A 19,297-nucleotide genomic window follows, 5' to 3' on the forward strand; every position below is an offset into this window, starting at 1 on the left:
AGAAACTCTTTACAAGTGCACTTAGCTTTGAAAAAAGAACAGAGCCCTTCAGGCTGAAGTTTCTTACACTTGTTTTCAGCTCTAGGGTCAATGTTTTTGGAAAGTTTCACTTAATTCCATGTGGATGAACGGGACAGAGGAGTAAAAACCAGTTGTGGTTTTCCTCAGATGTTTCCACTGAGGTTATTTTTGCTGGATAGAAGCTGCAGCTTTGTTCAGCAGCTGTGTGTGTGCCTGGCTTCATCTGCCCTTCCCTGGCAGCCCCACACAGTGCTGCTCTGTGGGTCTGGATATATGTATACACAGGCTGCTGAATGTCTGGTGTTGGCTTTGCCTGTGAAAACTGCCCCTTGCTCTCTGCACTGATGCTCAGCTTCTGCTCTAGCCTGGATGTGTTGGCTATGCCCACTGTTTATATGCAAACCTATGCCTGAGCTGCAGCTAATGCTGGCGACCAAAGCCCAGGACCTCCTTCCTGTGCCCACAGAGAACAGTGTCCCCAGAGCTCAGCTCAGCTCTTACAAATTAGCATCTTGATGCTGCCAAGAGATGGATGGAAATCAGGCAGGATCAAATGCTGGTTGTGCTTCCAGGTGAGCTGGAGCCTTCTTTTAACGTTGCAGGGTGAGAAGTACTTGAGTGAGCATCTAAGGCTGTGCTAGTTGGAGGTAAAGTAGCTGCTATGGAAGGAGACAAGTCTTCTGAGTCTTAAGACCAGGCTGGATGGGGCTTGAAGCAACCTGGTCTAGTGGGAAGTGTCCCTGTCCATGGCAGGGGGCTTAGAACAAGATGATCTTTAAGGTCCCTTCCAACCCAAACCATTCTATGATTCTAGGAAAATCACAGCTTTAGATCTGCGTGAAAACCCTCTGTTGATTTTGATGGAGGGGAAAGGGGTCCAGTGGGATAAAGGGCACCTGGCATGGCTGTCTGCTGTCAAAAGAAAGGAGGATTTTTGGATATGTGGCTGATACCAGTCCCAGTCCTGCAATGAGATCCAGGAGGGTTTGATCCCCGGGCCTATGCAAAATCTCTTCCATTGTAGGATCTCTCTCAACAGGGGATACAGAACAATTGTCCTGTCCCCAGTCTGGCAGGACACCACTGCTCACACTGATTTCAGCAGCAGTCCAAATACCCGTCATGCCAAAAACCCATGTGAATTCAGGTGTTTTGTTTTGGGCTCCCTCCTTTGAAAACTCTGCCCATCTTTCTGTCTATTAGCAACACAGACAAGATCCCCGGATAACTAATCTAATAACACAACCGGGCTTCTCCAAACCAGCCCCCCCGGGCAACCCCCACCCCGACTGCCCCCCCAGCAGCTCCTCCGGACAGCTGCACAGGAACAGTCTGCAGCAAATTTGGGCGAAGAGGTGGCTTTTAGGACCCTGGGAACTCCGCCAGGGCTCAGGTAGGTCTGTCTCATTCGTCAGCCGGGATTCATTCACTCCATGTGTGTGTGTGAGTGTGTGTGTGTCGAGTGCTTTTTCTTCCCCGCCGCTGGCTGCGAGCCTTCCAAGTAGTGGGACTAACACTGTTCTCCGGGCAATGAGGAGTGCCGGCTTGGGGCAGAAAACGCTTTCCTTTTCTCTGGAAGAAGACAAGCCGTGAGGACACTTGAGGATGTGCTGCCCAGACGTGTCTCCCACCTCCATCTTCCTCCTGGGACTCATGTGCTTGACAGCTTTCAGCAACTTTGCTAAGACTTCTGCAGACTTCTCAGGTAGGGAGAAACGCCGATCCTTTCATGTGCTGCTCGTGGATAGGAGCTCTTATTCCAGCGCTCAGGAGCAGCTCAAGGAAAGGGGGTGTGAGCAGATCTGGGGTAATTATGTGGGGAGTAATTTTAATCTTCTAAAAATAAGTGGATGAAAAGTGTCTTCTGTAAGAGGATTTTGAGTTTCTTAAAAGCGTTTCTCAAAAGTGTTTCTCAATAATTGGCAAAACTATTTCAGCAGAGTAAGTCTGAGTAACTTTGGGAACAAGGAAAGGAATACTCTTGTGAAAGTTTGTGGCAGGTTTTGTGCTGTTTTTCTCAGTGGAGTGAAAAGAGCTGGATTAGGAGACTATGAAGGTCTAGGACATAAATTAAAACTAATACAGCAAGCCCCAATTATTTTGTAACGGGCCAGATTCCCTTCTCTTAACATACAGCTCCTGATGGCTGCAAAAGCCCCCCGAGCTGAGATAAAGGAGATGTTACATGCACAGAATGAATTATGTTCTCAGTTGCTGTTTTCTTAAGACAGGAGAAAAAGTGTCTCCTTTGTTAATAATTTCTGGGTCTACAATTTTATTTTGATTTGTGCACAGGAGAAAGTCTGGAGTCCTATATGACTTTTATAACTCTACAGCTGCGTCAGTCACTTTAAAATTACATTTCTGCTTCTGTTCTCTCTGGATGTGCACGTGGATCCGAGAAAATATAACAGAGCTTGTTTTAAAACTACAGCGTTGATTAGTTTGCTTGGGAATTCCTGGTGAGGGTCACTTTGCTTTTAGGATATTAGTTCTAATTTTGGGTCTTAGTGTGAAGAACTAGTCTGGCATATTCTTTAGGGGTGTGTTGCAAAACTCTTGTAGCAGATAAGAGCTGCCAATTATAATTTGCTGATGAAAAAGTGTCATTTGCAAGGGCTGAATCTCACTGGACTTGCGTTTCAACACATCACAGCACTGCTGTTCACTGCCTGGGAGCACACGTGTCTGTGTGCTGTGAGAGATTTGTGTTAGAAAGAAGAAGCTTGTGCTGGAGTGGGGGGAGAATATGTACAGTAACTTGAAGTCTTAATGTGAATTGAAGGGGGCTGGCTTGCCCGTGATTCAGTCTCCTTTGGAGACAGATCAGTCCTGGGGGCTCCCCTTCAGGGCAGGTCTGGCTCTGAATGTAAAGGACTGAGGCATTTCCCTGTTTCTAATGTGCTTTTATCCTTTTCTCAGTGTTGGGCTTTCTCTATGCTCCTCCTTGCAAGCAAGTTGATGGAGAAGGGGGTTCATGGAGTGGGAACGACAGGAGCTAAAGCTGCAATGGGGAAAGGACTCATCCTTCTGAAATACAGATAAAGTTTTCCCAGTCAGGCCAAATTAGTAAGCATTAAAACATGTACAGATGTCCGAGGGCAATGGTACTTCACATTGTTTGTACAACATAGCCAGAGCAATGGAAGGAAATTCAATAAGCTTTGGTGGTGCTGTCCAGAGAAGATGCTGTCCTTTTAAAAAATGGATAAGAAGGTTGCAGATACCAAAATAATGTTTTTTGCAACATCCAACTGTACTGTCACACTTTGGGAGAAAAGGGGTGGCTTAAATCCCTGTGTATGTGTGTGGTGAGGCTGTACTCTGAAGCAGGGTCTGTAATTCCAACAGCACAATCTCCACGAGTTTCTACAACTGTTGAAACCTTCTGCCGGGTCCAAGCTATGTTTGCTGATTAGAAGGCTTGGGAAATGTTCCCAGTCTTGTTGGACTGAGTGTACCTTGCAGGACAGGAAACATGGCTTGCTGCAGGAAAGGGCTGTGCCCGGTGTATAGCAGCTCCAATTTAGTTTTGTAAGTTCAGGAGCTGGGTAGTCACAAGATGAATGGGGTACAGCATTTCCCAAATCACACCTCATACTTCCCTAATACATTTTCCAAATACTCCATTTATGTCCCTCCAGTGCATGAGGGCACGGACCACGTGCCTCTCTGAAGGAGCAGTGGCCCAGATAAACCTACCTCATGGAGCAGCTTGTTTGTCACTGTTACCCCTACATATGAATTGTCAGCTGGCGTGAGGAATGGAAGGAAGGGGGGGATTTCTAACCTCTTATATGCCTTTTCCATACTTCAGGATATTCTGTGTTCTTCTCTGTCATGGCTGGAATTGAGCAGGTGAATGTGTTTGGGGAAGCTTTATAGCTTTACCATATGCCATCACACCTAGAGGTGGTGCATCCAAAACGTAAATTTTCTGCATCCCAAGGAGATGAATGGATTTGTATTGGTTATTGCTGCTGAGGAATGCAAGGCTTGCTGTGATGCCACAGAGGTTTCTGCAGCAGTTTTGTGCTGCAGGGAGATGACACAGCTTATTGGGATGTAAAGGCTCTTCCAGCTTGCAAATAAATAGCAGTACTGTCCAGAGAGAGCAGCTGACACTCTTTGGAGAAGAATGGCTTTTTTTTTAACTCAGTCCTGTAGACCTTGTTTAGCAGAAAAGCTTCTTTGGCTTCTCTGCTTGGTTTGACTCAGCAATATCAGGGAGGTGCTGCTGTTTGTAATAGGTCATGGCCTTGTTGTGTTGGGCCAGACAAAGTGTGTGGATACAGCCCTGGAAAGCTCAGGGACAGCCAGTCTTGAGCTCTAAGCAAATCACAAGCAGCTCTGACCTGACTCTCATGCTGCAGCTCTGCAGTAGGACTCGCTAAAAGGCTTACCAAGAACTGCACACCCACTGCTCCCAGTACTCTCCCACTGGCTGGGTCTTCAAGGTGTGTGTCCCTTGGCTGCAGGAGGTTTTCATTTTTGTGTAGATCATAGCAAGGAACCCTGAGAGGTGCCTTATGATGAACTTGTGGTGTGATGAACTGAGTTTGTCACAGGAAAGCACAGGCAGGGTTGGTGGGGATCTCCATTGCCTGAGCACGTGGTCTCTTACTGTGGCTCCGTCCCTCCTGTTTGAACAGCTCAAACTGCTACAACGGGAACATGATGAGTGCGTGTCCTGCTGGGGACTGGTGCAATCTGAGATGTAAGAATTCAAATTCCTTTTAAGTGAAGTATTTGAACTATGTGAAGAGTTTTGAAGTTGTTTTCTTTAGTAGTTCTTTAAACATTGATGTTTGCATTGGAGTGTGGGGGTAGGAAGCAGGTCCTGAGGGAGAGAGTGAAGTTATCAGGCACTTTGCAGCCACTTCTTAAGAAGGCCTGGACTTTTTCTCTGTGGCTGCTTGTAGAATGGGCTCTTGGTCTAATCTCATTCTGTGATCAGTTCTTCTGCTCAGGACTGTTTGAAGGCTTAGAACCCAGTGTCTTGATGTGTCGATTACCCCTTACGTTCAAGGTGACACTTGAGGACTACTACGATGAGGTGTCCTGTAAGAGTCTGATGTTTTGAATCCCTGTACTTTAACTGGAAGCCTCTAGTCCTGATCTAAGTCCCAGCAATGAACTCTCCGAAATCCCTGCTGGTTAATAAAACTGTTTTAGCCCCTTTTTATTTGCAGTGGGAGTTCAAGACAAAGCAAAGTCCTTGCCTTGCTGGAGGAAGCTATGCCACGGCTCCCCTGCGTAGGCTCTGGGAAGCAGCGATCCGTGTGCAGTGTACAGGCCTTGCTACTTAGAGGGACTAATGGGACCAAAATTAGGCTTTGGTGCTGACTTTAAATGCAGGCGTTGAAAGTCGACAGCTTAGTCAACAGCTATTGCTCATATCCTGTGTGCTGTCTCTGCTCCAGCCATGATGTTCCTGTCTCTGAAGCTCAATCATGCCAACACATGTTGAATTCTGCTTTGCCTGCTGTCAGCCAAGGTGACCATTTAACTTCCAGCTGCATACCTGCAAGGAATTAGGATTATGTGATTATGATGTCGTGCTCCAATTCTCCTCAATAAATTTCCCCTTCTTCGAATTGGACTGGATTTCAGCAAAGCCTTTGACACTGTCTCCCACAGCATTCTCCCAAAAAAGCTGGCAGCCCACAGCTTGGACAGGGGCACTCTCTGCTGGGTTAAGAAGTGGTTGGAGGGCCGAGCCCAGAGAATGGTGGTGAATGGTGCTGCATCCAGTTGGCATCTGGTCACTAGTGGTGTCCCCCAGGGATCAGTGTTGGGCCCAGTCCTGTTTAATATCTTTATTGATGATTTAGATGAGGGGATTGAGTCCACCATCAGCAAATTTGCAGATGACACTAAGCTGCGGGGGAGTGTCGATCAGCTGGAAGGCAGGAGGGCTCTGCAGAGGGACCTGGATAGGCTGGAGAGTCGGGCTGATTCCAACAGGATGAGGTTCAACAAGGCCAAGTGCCAGGTCCTCCACTTTGGCCACAACAACACCTCCTGCAGCACTACAGACTGGGGACAGAGTGGCTGGGGAGCAGCCAGGCAGAAAGGGACCTGGGAGTTTGGATTGACAGGAAGCTGAACATGAGCCAGCAGTGTGCCCAGGTGGCCAAGAAGGCCAATGGCATCCTGGCCTGGATCAGGAACAGTGTGGCCAACAGGACCAGGGAAGTGATTCTTCCCCTGTACTCAGCACTGGTGAGGCCACACCTGGAGTGCTGTGTCCAGTTCTGGGCCCCTCAGTTCAGGAAGGACATTGAGGGGCTGGAGCGGGTCCAGAGAAGAGCAACAAGGCTGGTGAAGGGACTTGAGCACAAGTCCTATGAGGAGAGGCTGAGGGAGCTGGGGTTATTTAGCCTGGAGAAGAGGAGGCTCAGGGGAGACCTCATCACTCTTTACAACTCCCTGAAAGGAGGCTGTAGCCAGGTGGGGGTTGGTCTCTTCTCCCAGGCAACTATCAGTAAGATAAGAGGGCATGGTCTTAAGCTCTACCAGGGGAGGTTTAGGTTGGATATTAGGAAGATAGTCTTTGCAGAGAGGGTAATCAAGCATTGGAATGGGCTACCCAGGGAAATGGTGGATTCTCTGTCTCTGGAGGTTTTTAAGATGAGACTGGATGTGACACTTAGTGCCATAGTCTGGTAACCACGGTGGTAGTGGATCAAGGGTTGGACTTGATAATCTCAGAAGTCCTTTCCAACTTGGTTGATTCTATGATTCTATGAAATGCCCTGTAATTTCAGGCACAGAAGGGTAGTGCCAGCAGATCTCTGTGGTTGCCATGAGTTTCATGTTGATGGAGACAGGTCCCTTCACCACTGCAGAAAGGGTTGTGCTGTGAACTCAGGCATTTGCAGACACCAGAGATTCCACTGCAAGGACCTAATCCAAAAATTTAGGTTTCTAGGCATGGAAATAGCTTGGCTAGGAGCTCATACCTGTTTTGATACAGGAGAATGCAGCCAAAGGAAAAACAGCCCTGGTAGTGCTGCTCCCCTTAGGCCTGCTTTAATATTTACGTTCTTCACATTATATTTGGCACAAGCTGGACGTGAGCAGCACAGTGCTTAAGGGAGCTGATCTGGCATCCAGCCAGATGAATACTGATAACTCCCATCCACACCCTGCAGGTGAGCCCTGGGTAGCTTTCAGGATCTCTCCCTGGAGGCTCTTCTTGGCTTTGAAAGTGCAAAGAGGTTTTTTTTGTTGGTGGTTTTTTTTCTTTTTTTTTTTCTTTTCCCCAAGAATATCAGGTTTCAAGTGAAAGCTGCTTTTGCCACCTCCCTGCTAATTGGCTCAGTGTGTTTGTTTGAGCTGATGAGGACTGGGGTTGGGAGGGGAAAGGCACTCTCTGATTGCATTTAATCAGTCCTTAATAAAGGCAATTTGTTTGACAATTCTATTCATCAAATTATCACCAAAATCTACATAGTAACAGCTTCTGAATGTCTAACAGCCCTGAATGGATCCATGGTATCAAGGGTGGCCCTGTGTTGAGATTGCAGGCTGTGAAAGTGGGATTTTCAAGAAAAAAGCAGAAAATTTCTTTTCCGATGTGGTGGTGTAACTCAGTAAGGAGTTTTTGGCCCCAGGGGCAAACAGATATGCTCTAGATTTTGTTTAAAGACTGGGCAAAACCCAGGCCACCTCCATACCTACTCTTGGGGAAGGGCTCTGAGTGATGAGGTTGGATGGGCCTCAGGTTGTTGCTCAAAGAGGTCCTTGCCCCCCTAGGTGATATTTTTGTCCTCAGCTGGAAGCCTTATGTGCCAACCCATCCATCATAGCTGCAGTTTGGCTTACTGAGGGTCAGCTGTCTGTGCTGGAGTAGAGAAATTCTCCTTTGCAGAGGTGACAAAATCCAAAACCTCATCAAAGCTAGTTAAAAACCACTGTTGGCCTCTTCTGATAACATTCTGGAGATGTGTCTGCAAGGGGAAGGAGCTGAAGGGTACGGCTGGGTCTGGGAGCCACAGCTGAGGGTTCTCACAGCGGGAAGCTGCAAGTGAGTTTTGTGTCATGTATGTCTGACTGTCAGAGGAAAACAGTCTAAAGACCTGAGAGAGCTGAGAGGTGTTGGAGGAGGAAATCAGTGTGGGGATGAGTGCCAATTCCGCTGCTCTTGCGAGAGGAGGAGGAGCAGCAGAGAAGCTGGGGCTATTTTGGTGCCTTAGAGAGTTATTCCAGTTTATCATCAGGAGTGCAACTCTGTGGCATCAACACACCATGTTAAGCAAAGATACAGGTGTCTGTGCACTCCTGTCCTGAAGAGAAAACACCGTGGACTTCCCAACAGTTGTGACCAAAAAGGCCATGAGGGAGGAGTCGATGCTGGCTGGCTTTAAAAAATATTCAGTGTTTACTTCTACTGACAGCTGAAGGGACCAGACTGAGCTCCAGGAAGAGAAACACGTGTTTCCAATTCTGTGTGTTTGTGGCCCTGGGCTGTGACCAGGGGTGCTGCTGTTACTGCTGTGAAAAACCAGCTGCAGGTCGGTACTTGTGGTGCCAGGGAAAGGAGACACTGTCAGTGAGGGATGGATGGGGCTGCTGTGGGTGCCAGGATGGCTCAAGAGAGGACTGTGTGAAACTTCATGTAGACAATGACTTCAAGCTCAAGAGCCATATGTGTGCATCTGGCTCATGTCCCAGGGAAATCCACTGGTTTAGCCATCAGAGCTGTCAGCAAGAGCCAAGGGACCTCAGGGATCCTGACCTCTGTGTGATGACTGGCAATATTTATATAATATTTACTAATTGCAGGGGCCCAGAAACTGATCCACAGATGCAAACTTTTGTTAGTACCGGGAACACTTTATTTAATTAGTATTATTAGCAAAAAGAAAAATCCACTGACTGTGGCAATTTTAATTACTTCAAAGTATCCCAGGTTATCAGCGCCCACTAGATGCACAGACTATTTGAGGAAATTGTCCTTGCAGCATTTTGTGTCTTATTGGGGATACAAATGCTGCAGAATTAAAAAAGGCAACTGTTTATGTCCTCTGGTAAAAAATGTCCCTGATTTAAGATGCTGTGAAAGCAGATTTTATATATCACAAAGAGTTTGGTCAATTAAAAAAAAAAACAAGTGTGAATTTTAACTTATCCCTTTTTCAGATTAGATACTTGGAAGCTAAAATCACAATATAAGCTGTGAGGGTGGTGAGAATAAGCTTAGTCTCTGCAGGAAGAGGAAAACTATGTATTTATACTTGGCACTTTTGCCGATCCTTTTGTTGATGCTAATTTAAACATGGCCTGATCTCCCAAAGTGCTCGGGGTTCAGAATTGAAGATTGAGCTATACTGTGTTTAGGTGGGTGTGCAGTGATTTAGGTGGCCAACACCAGGACTGTTTACATGTCTTATTTGAGACTGGTTGCTTATGCTTGGCATGGTTGTGCAGGTACAGATTGAACTTTCTGCTGTCTGTTCCAAGATAGCAACCCCAGAGTCTGGGGGAGACCATTGGAAGCAACTACCCCTGATTTGTTTTGGTTTTTCGTACTTCTTGTAATTTCTTAATATAGATACCCAAGACCTTCACAGATTCTGTTCCTTGAGAGGCGTGTGACTGCCTGGAGGAACAGACTCAAAATAGTCTAGAGGACTTTTGGTCAGGTTGGTTTTGTAAAATGCTACAAGGTTCCTTGTGTCCTTGCCAGTGCTGTGCCTCACTGATCACTGATCCAGCACTGCTGTTGTCTGGGGGTTTTGCGCTCTTTCCAAAAGACAGGCAAGGGCCAAATTCCGCTCAGCTGAGAGGCAACTTTGCTGACTTGGCAAGAGCTTTGCAGGATGAACAGAAGCACAGAAGAGAATTCCAACTCATCTTGCTGATTAAAACTAGTGTAGAAGTACTAACTGTGAACATCTTTAAGAGAGCTGCTTGGGTTACCTATTATTATTATTATTATTAATTTACTTAGCTACTCCTTTTGCCTGAGGAAGGATGGTGAGTTGTGACTCTCAGCCTGGGTTTGGGTTGATCCAAGTGTGCCTGGCTCAGCTCACTAACTGAGGATATGAGCTCATTTGTAGTAATTAAACTATGAATGTCTGCTCTTTCAGGCATACTTAATGCCTGGCTGCCTGGAACCCAGTGTGTGTCTTCTTACATCAGAGAGACAATGATGGTTTGGTAGTTCTGAGTTGCACAGTAAAATAAATTTTGTCTGAGGTTTTTTAGATATACTTTGTGCTCTTGAACTTGGTTGGTAAATGCTGTGGTATCAGTGTTAATGGGGCTCCTGTGGATATTAAGGCTTGCTATTCAGTAATCACTCTTGGATCCATTTGGATCCTTGCATGAAGATGGAGCCTTGTGTGAGTGACCTGCAGTTTGGGCAAACTCTGAGTGGTCAGGTATCAGAAGTGTGAATGAACAGATGGATGTAGAATGCTGCTAAAGAGTTTGCAGTAGATGTTGTCCAAACACTTTAGTTGTAGTGGGCAGGGGAGGTCACATCCAGCTGCTGGCAAAGTATCCCACATCCTTAACAACAGAGAAAGAAAAATGTAAAAAAATAGTTCCTTTTTAAATTTTACATTAAGAGAAGAAGGCCTAGAGAGCCAGAGGAGATTAATCAGCCACTTGCAATCAAAGAACTTTGCCATGTATTCTTGTGCACCAGCTTCTGACCTGGTATCAACACACTAGTTGCCAGCAGACACATTTTTCACTCCTCCAGCAGCCCATAAAGGCACCAGAATCATCAGTGTTTGAGAGAGAGCTGACTTAGGCGAGATATACTCAACCCTTGACAGGCTGGGTATCTGATGGTGCTGCTTGTCAAAAAGGGGCCATTCAGACCACCTACTCTGAGACCCCCTGTGTGCTTGTGTTATTTTATTTTCATCTGCTATCAGATGCCTGTGGTTTTGCTGCTATGATATTATCAACACGTGTTGTATTAGCCTCCAGGGTTTAAAGTGGGCTTTTACTCCAACAAATAAATATAAAACAAATGCAGCAGTGGGGGGATTTTCTGCTAATGTTTCCTCTGTGCATTTTGTATCACACTGCGGGCTGGGGTGACCTGCCTCCTGTGCCTTGGACTTGTGGGCTCAGCTGTGATCATTTATTGATTGCTCCTCTGCATTTATATTAAAGTTGCTCTATGGCAGGTGCCATTCCTGACATTTATTTCCCATGTTTGCTGTATTTTGCAAAGGCTTTTGGCTCACACTTCCCTTAAAGTTGTATTGGACCAAGAGTGCAGACAGTGCAATTATAGTGATAGGTGGTAACTTGAGCTGCTGTAACTGGATTATGGATTATTATTTTGGGCCTCAGTCTTTGGGAAATCTCTTCTCCCTGTGGTCTGTGTGGGGTCTGTACATGCAGTGCTGCTGTGGCCCTGGAGAGGATGTGGGACAAAATTCTGCACTGTGGTTTTGAAGAAGTTTAGCTTTTGTGTGGAACATTCGAATAACAGAATTAGGCTTGCAAATCAAACATTTGGAAATTAAGAAATGTTAAACATAAAAGTAGTTTTACTTATTTAAATCCAGCTTTTTATGTTATGTGTTACTTTTTAATGAGAATATACTGTTTTTTCCACCTCTGTAGAACTCCTGTGTTGCCCATGGGACAGTTGCCTCACAATTGTTTTCTTTATTCTTCTGATCCTTATGGCCCTGGAGCATTACTTACCATGTGTTTAATGCTATTTAAACCTTATTCTGTTATTTAAACCCCATTCTGCTTGTTGTAAGTGTCCAACAAACAGGGATGTACTTACCCTTCTGGAAGGAGAGTTTGGAACGTTACCTGCGTTGCACAGATGAGGATCTGAGGCAGAGATTGGCATCATGAGCTCCAACTGTCCACTATTCCAGAGACAGTTCAGTATCTACCTTTTTCCCTAGGAGCAGCCCCTTACCCTTCTCTCAAGTTGTGAGAGGAAGAAATATGTGGTACTCAGTACACAATTTCTTCTGCAACACTATAAAACCTGTATGAAAATAGATTGCACAGGTTAAAATGAACATTATAGTTGCAAAGTCAATTGCACATAACTAAATGTTGTGGGTCAGCACCCACAGGCAGCTAAGCACCACCCCTTCCCATCCCCAGTAGGACAGGAGAAAGGAAAGGGGAAGCGAAGAGTAAAAGCAAATAAACTCATGGGTTGAGCTGAAAGTAATGAAAGAAGAGAAGTGGAAGAAATAAAAAAGAAAGCAAAATAAGTGATGCAAAGGCAATCACTCACTGCCTCCCACAGGCAGACTGATGCCCAGCCAGTTCCCAAGCATGGATGGCTGACTGATCTAAACCCTGCTCCACTCTGTTTTATTGCTGAACATGATGTTGTATGGCATAGAATATCTCTTTGGTTAGCTGAGGTCACCTGCCTGGTTGTGTTCCTTCCAACCCCTTGTGCAGACTCTCAATCTGTTCACTGTGAGGAGGCAGAGAAATAGAGAAAGACTTAACGCTGTGCAAACACTGTTCACCAATAGCTAAAACATTAATATTTTATCAGTACTGTTTTGGTTACAGATCCAAAGCACAGCACTGTACAAGTTGCTACAATGAAAATTAACTCCATCACAGCCAGACCCAGTACACTGAGGAAAGGGCAACATTATACTTGTATTTTATGTGTAATATGAGTGGGTGGATATTACAGGAAGCATAGTTTTTGTTGCCTTTTTTTGTTCGTTTGTTTGTTTTTTTCCTCATGCTTTGAGGGTTACTTTATTTGGGATGAGATAGCAGTATTTAAAATTGGCTTGCAAATTTGGGGTCTGTCCTTGGAACATATTCTAAGAGATCTATAAAAATGAGTTTTGAAGACATTCTTCCTCCAAACTTTTTTTGTCTGCTTCTGTCACTTCATAGGAAAGGGAAAAAAAAAAAGTAAATGCGTCTGTTCAAAGGCACAAATAAAGATCCTGCAGTGCAAGTGATATTGCTAAAAATAGAGCCCCTGGGATTTGTTCAGTTGATTTCTCCCTAGATTTTTATTGTGTGGGTAACCCCTTGGAAACCGAGGCTGTTGAGCTGACTGTTTCCAAAGCACGTCCGTCTCCTCATGTGTCTTTTGTACAGAGGCTGCTTCTGTTGTGTTAACGCTGTTTGCTTCCTGGTTTATGTGCTCCTCTGAATTCCAGCTCAAAGAAGTTAAAGCTTTATAAAAGTGAGTGGAACAAGGAAGTGGCTCCACAGTTGATGATGAAGCGCACACATCTGTGACCCACGCTGTGCTCACATGTTAGTTTATTGTTGGCCTCACAATAAAGGAGAGCGCTGGGGTTTTGTTCAGCTAAACAACTTTGATGGAATGAATTGTATAGAAAAAAGAATAGATGAAGCCTGGCTGTTATTTGCCAAAATGTTCTTTGTTTTAGCTGCGTTGTGGGGGATGCAGAACTCCCAGAAGAGGATGGTCTCTATAGCAGCCAAGGGAGTGCTGATGGATTGGATGGGGACACAGAGACAGAGGGTCAGCACGAAGGGGTGAAAAATTTTTCTGATTCTGCCTGCTCTTTGGGTTTGCTTGTCTTTAGCTGACAGCCCCAGGCTTTTACTTTGGCTGTACTACAGGAGTAGAAACTCTGCTATACCTATAAGTTGCACTGTAAATGCGGATGGTATCATTTACCATGGGTTTGGTTCAGAGTTAATGTGCACAGATAGTAGTTAGTGCATTTTGGCAATGGTACAGCCAGTGGCTGGAGTGTAAAGGTCTATCAGCAGCTGCAGGAAACTGAATGCCTGGTGTTAGACAATACATTTTTCTTGCCAGATAAATGAAAATCACTTTATCTCTCTTTTCATAAACGTTGTCCATATAATTGGAGGGCAAGGTTCAAGTTCAAACTGATAAGATTATTTTGCTTCCCTAAGCTGCATGACAATAGTCCCCTTGGCAAATCAAGCCATGGACCTCCTTTTGCTGTAGTGGGAACCAATCTCATTAGAAACAGAGCTGGATTAGTGAAAGTCCAACCTACCATGCAGATCCACATTCTGACCCCAGCAGGCCTGAAGTGCCCTTTGTTCACTCAGCCTCCTCTGAGCTTTCCCATCGCTCTACATCTGTATGGTGGAGCTGGGGGTGATTACTTCTGCTCAAGCAAAGCCTGCTGAGGGGTGAAAAGGAAGCTGATTGGCCAGTGTGGTATCACAATGTGAATGATAAAGTGTTTTTAAAATGTTTCTCTTGATTCAAGGCATGGCAGTACCAGACCAACCAAGTTTTCTGTTGCACTGTTTTGAAGATTAAGGGCCTATTTTCACTCGTTTGACCTGTGAGACAGAAGTTGATCCTTTTCTGCCTCTCAGTGTTACTGTCTTCTACAGATCAGAAAATCGGGACCTGTTCACACCAGTCTTCACAACATTTAAACACAGGGGCAAAAGAAAGGCAAACCTTTTCAACTGTGACCTGTTTGTCCTTCTTGGTGCTGGTTGTTGGTTCCTGGTGGGTTGCATATGGACTGTCCAAGCTGCTTTATCAGGCAGTTGGGACTGAGAGCCCTGAGATGACTCTGTGCACACCAGTGCCAGCAAGAGAATAGCACAGCTGTGCCTGCAACAGGATCTTTGCTGTGGCTCAGGAGCAGTGCTGAGCTGTGGGGATGCTGCTTGTGGATGCTCATGGGCCTGACTGTGTTGGTCCTAACTCAGTGCTGGTGTTGTACCTGCTGCTATCTGTTGTTTGCTTTCTTTGCTTTGCATCCTCACATTCTGCTTTTGCCATCCACTCTATCTGTCTGTCTATCTGTCTACTTATTTGTATTATCTGCAATTTTTCCTCTTCCTGATTTCCCTCAGCTCTGGGAGATTAAAGGTACAGTCCTGGCTGATTCTAACCGCTGCCATGAGATGAAGCCATGCTAAGGATGCTAACAGGGGCAAATCCCACTTCTTCCTAGTTTAAAGTGCATTTTCTGATCCTTGAGGAAATCCTTGTGCCCTTGCAACTCTCCTATGTCTTCCCTGACTGGTCTTGGAGGTATTGCCTCAAGTTTGACTCCTGGCTTGGAAGTTTGTGCTTGAAGCAATCTGTCAAGGGAGGGCAGACTGTGCCCAGTGTTTGAAAGTGGCACCAATTAAAGAATGAGCCTGGCCAGTTATTGTAGTAATTTGTTGCAATTGATTAGCCTGGAGGCTGATGCTGAAGTGGTGAGGAGGCCTGACTTGGTGAGTAACTCAATATAAAGCAGTGGGGCTATTCACTTATACCCACTCCAGATGAATACGAAGTTGTTTTTTTTTAAATATGTGTCATAAGTGAGAACAAGGGTTAACCAGGGTAATTAGCACTGTTAAGATAGAGTCTGTCTCTCACTAACCAGGCTGCAAATGGGCAGCCAAAGAAACAGATCTGTTTTCTGTTCTTACTACATTTCTGGATATATTTTAAGGTTTCTCAGAAAGACCAGAACAATGAAACACCCATTGACAATAGCAATCTCTTTTCTTCATGGTGCAGCCTGAGCAAGCATTCAGACCCTTTCCTTCTGGGATTGCTCATTTCCTTTTTTTTTTCTTCTCCTGAAATAAAAACAATACTCCTCCAAAAGCACAACTACTGCAGTGCTGTGGCAGAGCCAGCCCCTGTCACTCCATCAGGCAGACATCGGATGGGACATTGTCTTCTGTTTTCCCTCCTAAGCTGCAATTCAGAGAAAACAAATCACAGCAAAAAACCCCAAACCCCTTTTCATATATTGTTTTAGTGCTGTCAAAAATAGTAACTAATGCCCACCCTGCACTTCTCTCAGTCATTTTTTCAAGGTTTCCATCCTTTATGTGCACAGAAGGGAATGAGGCATATGGGAAAGAGTTCACATGCAGTGAAATGAAATATCATCAAGCCAATTGGAGCCACAGACCTTGGCTGTCCTGAAGTCTGAGGCTGTAGCCTCAAGCCTGGTTCAAGTGTGAGGGGAGCCTGTAATTAAAGAGACTGTCACAAACCTTCTGTGTGTCCCTGCCTACACAGCCCTGAAACTCACTGTGAGAGCTGGGGCCTATGGGACCCAGTTTCTGTTTTCATGCCTGTCTCTTCTCATTACATGTTCCCTGATTGTCTCCATGTGTCTTTTACTGTAATTTGAGTCCTTGCTGGTTTTCTTGGAGCCCAAATTCCACTGTTACCTGGATTGTGGTAACTTCTATAGTTTGGGAAGTTGAAGGGTGTGTACTTGTCCACTAATAGTGCTGCTTCCCTGAAGACTTTCTGGGACAAAAAGGTCTCCTAAAGTAGAGAGATAACTCTGAGCAGATGGTTAGGTAGACAGTCTGTCTATCTAGAAGGTCTATCTGCTGCTTTCAAGTGAATGATTCTGTCTGTGACTAGGTAGATGAAGTTAATCCTGGAAAGGATGCTTTTATTTGTATTGCTGCAGTCCAGAATATTGGAATAGGCTCAAAAGTAGCATACAGAGAGTTTGCCCACATCTGTGAAGTTTGCCCGCATTGTTTTTGATGAGACACTGCAGTAGCAAGTTGCCAGTCTCCAAGATCAATGCTGGCTGTCTGCCTATATCATGCAGATGTGGCTGGTAGGACCATTTTCTTTGTCAGCTGGGCCTGATGATGGGCTCTGATATTACTTTCTCCAATATCTCCATGTCTCTCTTGTGAAGGTGGTACAGAACTAAACACTTCTACTGATTTTTTTTCACCACTGAGGGTGTGGTCCATCCCCCTCTGCTCCCCAGTGCAGTATCAGAATTATCTGGGTCCAAACTTCATATGTTGTCTTGCAAATGACCAAATCAGCCTGACCCAACTTGATCCCCAGGGGAGATCTTGTTGCAGCCTGTCAGTACTTTCTTTTAATAAGAAAGACAGAGATATATTTTTTACAAAGGCCTACAGTGGTAGGACAAGAGGTAATGGTTTTAAACTGAAATGTTTAGACTAGACATAAGAAAGAAAGTTTTTAATGGTGAGTGTAGTGAGACATTGGAACAGGTTGCTGTTGCTTAGAGAAGCTGTGGGTGCCCCATCCCTGGAAGCATTCAAGGTTATGGTGCAGAGCACTTTGGGCAACCTGATCTACTGAAAGGTGTTGGGGAGGTTGGACTGGATGAACTTTAAAGGTCCCTTCAAATCCAAACTGTTCTGTGGTTCTGAGATTTCAGAATTGTCTTTAAACTCAGACTTGTCCCTTTGTGCAAATATCTTCTACTGGTTGAAAACTACTTTTCTGCCATGGGGTTAGAGAGGGCTGCAGGATGCTGTTAGTGAGATTTACCCTAGTGTCCATGCCTGTTGGATGTGGAATTGCCTTATAAAGCCCTTCTCAGCCTTGTTGGTATTGGTGGATTAGTACAAAGTTGCATTTCTGTGTCTGCTGGCCAAAGCAGCCCAAGCTACAGAATGCTGGATGGGGAGGGAGGCTGGCTGGATGCCTGATCCTTTGTTTCAGGACCTTTCTGGCCCATTTCCTAGTATGGTTTTCTGGAGAACATCAGAGCTGCCTCCATCCCAGCTGTATGCCATTGGCATAATGGCAGCACTGATGAATGTGGAGAGATCAGGCTTTTCCCTGAACACTTGACCTGGTGATGGGGCAAGAGTGAGGTCACCACCTTTTTCTGCTCTCAAAGGATTGGCTAACCAGGGCCAATAACTTTTCACTCAGGGTTTTTTCCATTGGTGACAATAAGCTTGATTTGCATTGTAGAGAAGCTGTCATGTAAATGGTGTCTGGCTCATGTGATAAGAGGGCTCAGCCCGTGCTCCAGCCACTGTGGGATGTGCAATGAGGGTAAGAAGTTTTCTTAGACATCAGGCATATGGAGGGAACACATATCACAGAAATGTGGTGGGGAGAGATAGGGAAATACCTTTCAGGTGGTGTATTTAAACAGAGACTGAGCATGCAGGAAATTGGTGGACTGAGGTGAAAATTTACTCTCCCAGGCTTTTCTCCACCTTAATCTTGCTTGGCTGTGTGAAGGGAGGATCCAGCCTTCCTAATGTCCCTGCACAAGCAAAACTTGGTGTATTTTGAACAGTCTGAGGAAAGCTGTTTTATTCTCAGTCTGATGGCTTGTTCATGCTAGTACTTCAGGGGTAAATAATTTTTGGTGTCTAATGAGGCTTTTAAGATTGCTCTGGAAACTTTTAAACCTGCAATAGTAAAATGTAAGCCTGCAAATTAAACACCTTGGGGGCTTACCCTTCAAGGCAAGGCAGGCCAGGTGCTTTTTGTTTGTTATTTAACTAAATTTTCTAGCTTTACTCTGTGAGTTGTAGTGTTTCTTCCCTCTTCTCCCTCTAGTTCTGAATTTCCAGCAGATCTCCAGCTAACAAACACATTCAATAAATCTTTCAGAAGCAACTCACAGTTGCAGGTCATTGATCATTCATGGCTGTAGAAGGATTTTGCTGTAGAGAATAAATACTGATAGCACTATTTTGCAGATGAAGAAACTGAGGCACAGATTGTACCATTGGCAGTGGAATTGTTTTCCTTAACTGTTCCAAAGACACCTTCATCTCACCTAAGTTGTTCCTTTGGATTTCTAGGATACTTCATCTGATTTGCCTTGCAGCTACATCTAGAGATCACTGGCATCCCAGGGTTGCTGGTTTCTCTCCATCAGCTCAAAGAGGATCCACACAGCTCCTTTAGACTAGATGAATCCTGATCAAAACCTTACTAAAGTGGGGAGCAGCAAAGCTGACAATCTGTCTTCTAGCTCATCTCCTGGCCTGTTTTAGGTCTTGGCATGTTGTTGAAATGCAAATGGATATAATGGGATTCTGTAACTCCTTCTGTCTTTCTTTTTAGGACTCTTTTTTTCAGGAAACTTCCTGTTGGGGGTATGAGGTGTGGAACTGGACACTAACTCTGTGTCCTTACAAGTAATGTCTATACAGTGGATTGGTAGCCTTGCAGTTGCTCCCCTACCCCAAGAAATACCAGGTAAAACTCCTTGTACTGTTTTGATGGAGCCAAACAAGCCCAAGGAGTGACACTGACCTCAGTGGTTTGGGATTAGTACATTTGGGTTTTCTAGTTTTCACTTTTCAGCCTAGGGATTTCCATTCATTGTGTTGATGTATGTGCCATCTCCTATTCTTAGAAATGTTGCACTTGTTTGAAGAGCAGATGATGTTCATTCACTCTGAAACAACCTGGGGATTTGTTTTCTTGGGTGTTGTAAAATGGACTAGGTGTAACTGCTGCAATTAGGAGGTGATGGGCTAATCTCATTAGTCAGTGGGAGGAAACACTGGGATCAGTGGGCTGGATAATGAAATATGAAGATAA

General features: G+C 45.0%; 1 protein-coding gene across 1 annotated transcript in view; it reads left to right on the forward strand.

Annotated features, from left to right (window-relative positions):
* The first annotated feature begins 1,477 nt into the window (after positions 1-1,477).
* The window catches only part of EVA1A (eva-1 homolog A, regulator of programmed cell death), a 213,481-nt gene continuing 195,661 nt past the window's right edge, over positions 1,478-19,297 (forward strand). The window contains exon 1 of the mRNA XM_051810422.1: positions 1,478-1,726. Coding sequence (XP_051666382.1) covers positions 1,627-1,726 — 100 coding nt within the window. The 5' untranslated portion in view covers positions 1,478-1,626. The remainder of the gene's footprint in view (positions 1,727-19,297) is intronic.

The sequence above is a fragment of the Manacus candei genome, unplaced genomic scaffold (genome assembly GCF_025592945.1).
Source record: "Manacus candei isolate 608988 ecotype Guabito, Panama unplaced genomic scaffold, ASM2559294v1 h1tg000007l, whole genome shotgun sequence".
NCBI lineage: Eukaryota > Metazoa > Chordata > Aves > Passeriformes > Pipridae > Manacus > Manacus candei.